This window comes from Cyprinodon variegatus, unplaced genomic scaffold, assembly GCF_000732505.1.
Source record: "Cyprinodon variegatus isolate N-32 unplaced genomic scaffold, C_variegatus-1.0 Scaffold700, whole genome shotgun sequence".
NCBI classification, from domain to species: Eukaryota; Metazoa; Chordata; class Actinopteri; order Cyprinodontiformes; family Cyprinodontidae; genus Cyprinodon; species Cyprinodon variegatus.
Window position 1 is genome coordinate 437763 of NW_015151153.1, and position 9035 is coordinate 446797.

The 9035-nt window shown below is 38.3% G+C and overlaps 1 protein-coding gene across 1 annotated transcript in view; it reads left to right on the top strand.

Moving 5' to 3' along the window:
• c2cd2 (C2 calcium-dependent domain containing 2) overlaps positions 1–7671 on the top strand; it is a gene marked incomplete at its 3' end in the record, with an annotated part of 11485 nt that extends 3814 nt beyond the window's left edge. Inside the window, exons 2-3 of the mRNA XM_015394617.1 lie at positions 403–498; positions 7493–7671. Of these exons, the coding sequence (XP_015250103.1) occupies positions 403–498; positions 7493–7671 (275 nt within the window). The remainder of the gene's footprint in view (positions 1–402; positions 499–7492) is intronic.
• Between the last annotated feature and the right edge of the window lie 1364 nt (positions 7672–9035).

Sequence of the window (9035 nt, forward strand, 5' to 3'; positions counted from 1 at the left end):
TCGCTAACACATTAGACGTAACGGTTATGGTTTTAATCTACGCTCTTGGTTACCCATAATTCCAAGTGGTAGTGTAAAAAATAAAATACTCAAATACATCTTTTTTTTTTAAGATCTTTATTGCGGTGTGAAACATATTATATCAGTGTATTTTTTCCCAACCGTCTAATGAACTATACACAGTTATTAACATAGTAATTAAAAGAACCACTGTCTGCTTTGCTATTGGTGTCGTGTTTAAACGGCTCAACATCATGTTGAAATCTGGCATAAAATCTGACCCCGGTCCGCTAATCTATGACCTCTGGATCAAGTCATAAAGTAGAGAAAGGCAGCCAATAATTTGTTGATAAATCTCACACACGACTAAGATGTGTTAAACAGTTCTCTCTTTCTCATCAGGATTCTCTTCTGTTGAAGTTTGAAGAAGATGGCTTTGAGGCATCAGAACTCGCCGTCAGGAAGGTTTCCAGCTTCCAGAAGTCGGCCACCAACAAGGTAATTCCATCCAATCGGCCTTCCTTAATTCATTAGAAATGGAACCTCTCCAGAACTAACGGCTGACGAGCTCTGACTCGTCAGCCTGCCTGCAATAACGCTGGGATTTTCCCCCGTATTCATCAAAATTTCACCAATCAATTCCCTCTTTGTGTTTTTGCACCACGGCATTTTCTTTAAAGGCCTTCCTGTGGCGCTTTGCATACCCAGTCCCCTTTCAATCAATTTGCATGCTATCATGTTGCAGCCATAAGCTTCAAGTGGGTCATTTGTTTATTGACCAACTCAGAGGAGAGACAATAGGAAGGGAAATAAATGAGTTTGCCAAATGTTTTGCAAACAAAAATCTGTAAAGTACGGCATGTTTTTCACTTCCATTGTTGTGTCAATATTCTGCAAATGTTGGAGTCGCTCTCTGACTTTTTTTGTTTTTCAGAGAATTTCTGTCGAGTCATCTTCCCTTTAATAATAAAATTTAAATACATTTTTTTTAATGCATTTTCCTCTGATTTGAATATGGAGCAAATTTTGTTCCATTATTGCTGCAAGTAAAGAAGATGTTTTGTAAATGGAAATTTGGAGAAAAAAAAATGCAACCCAGAAATGAAACCTGGAAGAAAACTTCAAAAAGGATTTTTAGAACATACATAACAAAAAAAACTTATGGAAAAAAGAAAGAAAATACAATCTGAGAAAAATTTTTTTTTATTAAGAAACACTTCAAAGTTTTATTTCTGGATTGCGTTTTCTTCAAATTACTATTTGCAAAATGTGTTCCTATGCTTGCAACAATAACAGACAAAAATCACTCCATATATAACTCGTCAGTTTGCTGATGGCATAGGATTGTTTCTATTTAAATAAAGTGCAATCATAATTATCATATATCATATTCACAATATCTAATACATTTTTTAAGAGCAGAAATTCACGTTTAAATAGCAGATTATCTTATTTTCCTTCTCAATTTAAAGAGAAATGATGCACTGAAAAATATCTTTATAATGCCCTTTTTATTTGTCCCTTTATGACTAAAGAGTGACGCCTCAGTAGTTCGGCGCCGATGCATCTAAGAGCCTGTAGCCTGTTTTCATTAATTTACTTTATAGTGAGTTCCCTTCGCTGTTTGGCGGATGTGACATCTGGATCAACTCAGCCACCAGTGGCAACTCATTGTAAGGTGAAAAAAACGAGCAATGAGAACGAGCAGAAGAGTGCTGCAGTTCTGTGTTTTGTCCACAGGTGGCAGAATCATTAGAAAATTACGTTGAATTCATGTTAATGTGTATTTAAAGACATTTCAATTAGTGGAAAAAATTGCAGGGGCAATATAAAAAAAAAAAAAAAAGTCTAATCAACCAAAACTTTCGTGACCCCCATGCAGTACCTACATGGACCCCCTAGGGGTCACGGACCTCCTGTTGACAACCTCAGCACTAAAGGGCTGGTTATCCTCCTGAAGCAGTGAGTCGCAGTGAGATTGTCGCAGATATTTTTGATTTATGCCCAATATTGAAGCGTGGTCTGCGCTGTGTTATTGCCCGCCACGACACAAGAGAGTCGATCGGGAACTAGCTGTGGGTCTGGATACGGCCGAGGCCGTGGGGGCAAGTTTGTGCGACAATGGAGGGACATGAGGGTGAAAAAGAGTGGGAATACAGGTGGAAAAAGGGTCCCAGCGTTCTTGCGCACCTCGCTCTTCTAGCTGGTCCATCTTCATGCGCAGTTTTCCACAATGGTGGTCATTTAAACAAAACAAGCTGGTAAGGTACCAAACAGGAAATACACATAGAGTAGAGCGGATGTAGATTTGACCAATCAGAGGCCTCCTGTCTGCGGCACTGTTTGCGGTCACTTACAATTTTGGAGAGGTCTGCAGAAGGGGTGGGGGCATATCTGCGCAGACCACCTGGTTTCTGAGTATAAATCAGCCTTTATTTTAACACTTTTTTAACTAATTTTTTACATTAAATCAAATGAAGCTGGTTTAGTGTGATTTTTTTTGTTTAGCAAAGAGATGAAAGTCAATGTTTAGATTTCTTTTTTGTCCAAAATGATAACCATGCATCTTTTCCCTTCACTTAACAAACGACTTTGTTTTAATCTGTTGCATTTTAAGCCAATAAAATGCTTTAAAGTTAATGGTTTTACGCTCATAACAGAAGTGAAAAGGTTATTAATGCTGCTCCAAATACTACAGATGACTATGAATAAATGAATGAGGAACTTTACTAATTATCTTATCAGTGCTGCAGGATCTGTGCCAACCTCCACAATGCTTGGAAACCAAACCAGTTTTTATGTTTTTTCCCTGAGAGGTCAGATAGGGATGGGCTGCTCGCCGGGTTCCTGGCACCATCTGTTTGGCCGTGCTTCCCTGTGCAAACTCAGCCTTTTCTTTTTGATGGACGGTGATGTTTAGCAGCAGCTCTGCTGTTAAATCGACACAGGCTTATTTTTACCCACATGCTGTGAGCAGCACCTGTGTGTTTAAGAAGCTTAGATATGAGGGGAGGAGCTCAGAGACACCAGTGTTCTTACATCGTATCATAATAAGCAAACTTCCAAAACATGGGACGTCATTACATGTTGTGGAAGGAAGCCTTCCCACTCAGGCTCTCTCCCCCACAGTTTACAGACCCCAGTAGATCTGTCCTGTCTAACAGACACTACAGGGATAGACGAGCTACCGGCCCGACCACCTCGTTGGATGGCATTCCTCGCAGACACGCGTAAACACCAAAAATTTTTCTACGCCCTCAGATGTAAACCATGTAGCCGAGCTGCAGAGAGAATTTGCAAAAAGAAATACTGAAAGACCTTTGAAAGTTAGGGATATTTATGCTTTCATCCCCGAGGAATATGAAGCTCGAAAAATATATAATGAAAGACATAAAAATGACTTTACCATGAACTAATTAGATGTAACGGTTATTTATTGATCTAACACATGAGTCAAATGTAAGACATACCATTAGAATGTTAAATGCACGATTAAAATGTCCCATTAAATAATTGACATGCATTTAAAAAGATTAATTAAATGATTGAATATCATTTTGAAAGAAAAAATTGATTTAACATTTCATATTATTCACTTTATTTGCATAAATGAATGTAGAGTGAAATAAATATAGTTGTAGCCATGCAAAATTTCCCCTCTTTCCTTGATGAGTCCTTGGCTGGTCCTTTGCAATTCCTTTTTAAACATCAATCTTTGTACTAAAATATTCTTTCTGTCAGGATTTGTGGACATTAAGATCTAAAGAGAAGCATCATCTCCTGGTTAGACCCTGTAATTCAGTAAAAGGGTGGAGTCAGAGTAAATAAATATGAACGTCCAGGAGAAGGCCACTGGCTGGAAGTTGGAGGGGATTTCACTGGGAGCTGCAGGGAAGTGGGCTGCCATACTGCTGGCGTTTGCCTGGGAAGGGCCGTTTTGAATGGCTGCTTCTGTATATGCATTTTTAAGGAGTCCGCCGTCAGTTGCATTGTTATTTTTGGTGTCCCAGGCTGAAAGCCCTGTTCTAACTGACCGCTCTTTTGTGCTGCTGATTTTTTCCAGGGCAAATTTTTGAAGAAGATACTTCTTTCTCTTGAACACTTAAAAAATTTTACAAAAGTTTAAATTTAAATAAACAAAAAATAATAATATACTAACAAATATAAGAGAATCAAGGCTGAAACAAATTCTTGGATTTATCGATTGTTGAAATAACCCTCAACTAAATTAGTTTTAGATTAACTGTTAACTGGAGAGACTCTAAAGCTTAGCTCTAGCTGACTGACCTACTTAGAGCAGTAACTATACCAAGATTGGCAAGATGTTATTAACAGGATTGACAAGATATTAACTAAGAAGCCACCCGCTGCATCCCAAGCTTTTCCTTCTGGGCGTATATCCAACTGCTCCACATTAATAAGTAAAGAATCTAGGTTAGTAGATATGTGTATATTACAAGCTAAACGTATAATCTCTCTCTATTGGGAAAAAATACGTTGAAACTCCAAGAATTGGAAGATGGATTAAAGAGATGGCATCAAACATGATATTGGAAAATAATTAAACAAAAAAGACATGTCTATGAGGAAATTTGGAAACCCTTCATAAGGTTTTTGAGATATGACGTTAGTGTTGGTGATTTGCTCCAGCAGGAAAAAGGCTATGAGGGAGTAAGATGTGGGATATAAGGTCCTAAAAAGCATCACTGGAACTTTTCATAAAAATCTAACTTTTCCCTGTTAAGGGTCAGGCGGCTTTAACCACCACTTTTTGATGTCTGTTTAAGGCGGTAGGTCTTCACCAGTGTGTGAAGAATTAACGATGCAGACGGTACCTGCTCAAACAACAGAGCAGGATTAATGAAGTGTAGATGTCTAAAGACAACATGCAAATCGGTTCTGAGTGAAGTTCCTCATTCTCGTCACTGTAAGAGAAAAACGCCGACAGCCCTGCAAAGTCACCGACGTTACAACGAAGCTGTGAGTTTGCATCTCTGACTGAAGCAATGGAGGCGACTTTCACAGAGACCTGGCTTTAGAGCTGCAGCAGGTCTGAGCCAGAGCCAGAGTGTGTTTATAGACCCAGAGTGTGTTTATAGACCCAGAGTGTGTTTATAGACCCAGAGTGTGTTTATAGACCCAGAGTGTGTTTATAAACCCAGACTGTGTTTATAAACCCTGCTGTTTGACATTATACCCCATTCAGAATATTGTCCTGTAGTTTACAGCCCTGCAGGTTATGATCGCTTTAATCTGATTTCAAACAGCTTTAACCAAATGAAGTGGGGTTTTTTTTTTCAGCTCTCTGTGATGCGGTCACATGTTATGTTTTTTTATACAGAAACCAGTTTAGATGTTTACATACCCTCTGCATGGTTACAAATCTGACTTCCTCTGTTTTCAGAGGAATTTATTGTTTTTGTTTGTTTTGTTGTTGTTTTTTTTTGTTTGTTTCAGCCCCTATGAAATCCAAACACAAGGAACGTAGAGGCTGGGGTTCATATGATGTTAATAAACACCTTTCCAAAGTTATTTACGCCTTTTTGAGCAATATTATTGACTCAAGAGTAAAATAAATTCAGGAAGAAGTTGCTTTACTTCTTACTTTACGCACTTTTTCAGCGAGAAGCAGCCAATCAGACATCAGGCTTTCTATGGAAGCGGCTCTAGCCCCGCCCACTGAGTCTGATTTTTTTTATTTCATGATGAGTCTGCTACTTAGGGAATGGTGGCCTAGTGGTTAGAGCATAGGGCTTGAAATCATGAGGTTGTGAGTTTGAAACCCACTCCCAAAGACTGCCACTCTGGGTCTCTGAGCACGACCTTTAAGCACCGATTACTTCCTGGGCGCCCCACAATGGCCAATTTAATGGAGAGGTAAATTACTCCAATGTGAGATCAACAAAGTTCCATTATCCAAAAGACTTTAATTACATTTAATTATTTGATTGGACTTTCAATTTTACATTTCAGTATTTTATGTAAAATTTAATTTTTTTTTAACTTTTAATCCGTTTAACCCTCCATACTAGCCATCTACACATGCTCAATGCATAGCCCCGCCCCTTACATTAATTTGATGGCATCTCTTAGCAGCTGAGTCTTTGCAGACAGCTTCATCGCAGCTGAATATTTGATCATTAATTTTTTAGTGTGGAGCTAATTTCTCTTTTGTGTTAGCCCATCAGTCTGTATTAAGGCTGAATTCAGGAAGGTTTATAGCAATCCTCTATGTGTAGATTCATTGGCTCTGATGGACCAAATCTGTTTTATAGTCGTGTTGAAAATTTCTACGAATACTTCTCATTCGCCACATCAGATTCAGCAAGCTTTCTAAACTCCAGTTAACTTCATAAAAGTGATGCAGTCCACCTAAGAAAGTATTCATTAAGAAGATTAAAGGTGAAGAAGAGAGACCATCAGTTCAGAGATGGAGGTTCTGCTGATTTAGAGCTGAGCAGCAGAATTAAAGGACCAATAAAAGCCAAGCAGTGGGAAATAGATCCCATATACAATTTAGCTCACATAGAGCTCATTGACAATGATAACAAATGAAGTTACCCCGGTTAACGACTTAGATTATTAGTTCCATGTTTTATTTTTTTCATATACATTTTTTTGTAACATTTCTCTTTTTCAGCTTGTTTTTACGAATTTCCTTCTTTTTGAGGTTGGATTTCACAGATCTGAGGAGCAGAGACGCATTTCTATCGGTCATCATAGATGTTAGCGATAACAATTTTATATTTTTTATTATAATTCACAGTAAATGTTTATATTGGGCTTGAATTAAAGAGAATTCGATCTGTAAAACACAATAAAAAATGTTATTTGTAAAACTGCATCTGAAAAGGAGAACTTCAAATGATTTAAGTTTGAAAAAAAAAATCAGCAAAACAATAAACAACGTGCAAAAAAGAAATAAAATATAAGAAAACAATAAAGCTACTCAAGAAACCTTTTTTTAAATAACAACTTTTTAATATTTAATTTCTAGATAGTTTTTTTTACTTTCAAAATTCCATTTATAAAAAGTGTTCTTTGCTGCAACATGAATGTAACAAAAATCACTCCATACTTTTCAAACCATCCAACTCAAACTGTGACATCGGATAAAATAAAAAAAATAGATTTTATGTTCAGGAGCAACTAGAGAACTGGTTGAGCAGTGGAGGTAAAACCTGCAACGTTTATTCAGATACGAATAAACGTGTTTCAGCCCGTTTGTTTGTTTTAATCCTGAATGAATCAGGGAAAAATCTGCCATAAACTCATTTTATTGTTTTAGAAAATAGTTTTTTATCAGTATTTCCTGTAAAATGAATAAATCCATCCTTATGATGAGTAACTGAAGGGACATGTGCATTTCTAATCAGCCGCCTGTTTAGCGATCAAATTCCTGTTTAGATGTTTGTTCCTTTCAATTCAGACGTCTGTGCCTTTAGTTCCCCTCCTGATCTAAACTGCTTTCGCTTTTTCTTCCCGCCGACAGGCCGCCTCCTGCAGCGTGGTTGGAGAGAAGCTTCAGTTCCTCCTCAGCGTTGGATCCACAGCTGATCCCTGTAAATACACGGCGCGTTTAGCTCCAGTAGAGCTCCAGGTAAACGCTCCACATTCAGCCAGCTGTAGAGTCCATGAAATAACCAGCTTTATTTACCTTTACCCAGGGAGGCCAGCGAAACCTGATTTTCCTCCTTGTTGTTGTGGTTTAGTTGAATGAGGTGGTTTATTGAAAGTGATGGGCGGCGGTGGATTGAATTACCGCTGGCTGCAGCATCAGTACAGATAGATGGAGGTTCCTTCTGCGCTTGGACCTCATTAAACATCCATATCAGGGAACAGATCACATTATATTAAAGGACATATTCTAATATAATCAGATCTTCAATGTTTACCCATGTTACTTTACGGTACCAGCTTTAAAGGTGTCTGGATTCACATCGGGTCGTCCTGCCCCTTAATCCCATTAAGCTTCCATCCTGTTCAGTCTGAACTCTCCACTCATGTAGAGTAACGGCCGACATGAGGTAACCCAATTGAATCAGAGCTATTTTTAGCGCCATAAGGTGCTTGTCACCTTCCTAATGTCGTTCTTTTAATAGAGTGGGAGTAACATGCTGACTTGTTTTTGTTGTGATCATGGATCCGCCATTGTTCCAGGAAAACAAAGGAAGTCCTCTCGTTTCTTTTTGTTTGTTTTTTTAGCTCTCCCTGCTTTAGATTATCCTGGAAAAGTCAAAGGCTTGTTAGGTGTTTCCAGGCTAGAAAACGGGGGGGTTTATAGAGAGCCTGGACAGTTTTTGGATAGAAAAGAGTTTGAGTTGCACTGTAGAGTGCACAGTTGCGTCACGTTACCAGGAAGAGCCTCGACACACATGCATCCCTCTCAGTGCAGGATCCATCTTGGAAATGTAAACACAGCAGCAGGAACAGCTAAACCACTCACAGTAATGTGGGGACGGTCTGACAAAGATTAAACCCGTTTATACATGGCTCACATGTTAGATACTATAAACTAGCTTCCATAAAAGAAATGCCTCCTTTACTGAAGACTTCTGGTCTATGAACCTCATTAAAACCTGACTATTAAAGTGCATTTGGTTGGTATGTGTCTTTAATTAGCAGCTATTAGCGAGGTGGGATGAAATTCTCACAAAGCGAAAGTAAGAGGTTCATTAAACAGGACTCTGATGGGTCTCTGAAGGTTTTCAACTATAAAAAAGAAGTTAGATTACAGCTATAAAAAGAGATCTGTCTTAAATGTTGATTTTCTTTGAGGCGATGGTTGTCGATGTGTCGTCATTTTTTGCTTAAGCGCTCCTCTGGTGTTTGCTGTATGTAGCTGAAGTGTGTCAAACTGAACTAAGTTGCATCGTTGCTGCAATTTATGAACTGATAAATTACCAAATCATTTATTGATCTTATTGATGGACTAATAAGTTATTGATAAGCAGCTTTTGTAGAAACTTTATTTTTTTCTTGTATCAAGAGGATTGTTCATTAACCTCTGAACTTTATGGAATGGAAATGTTCTG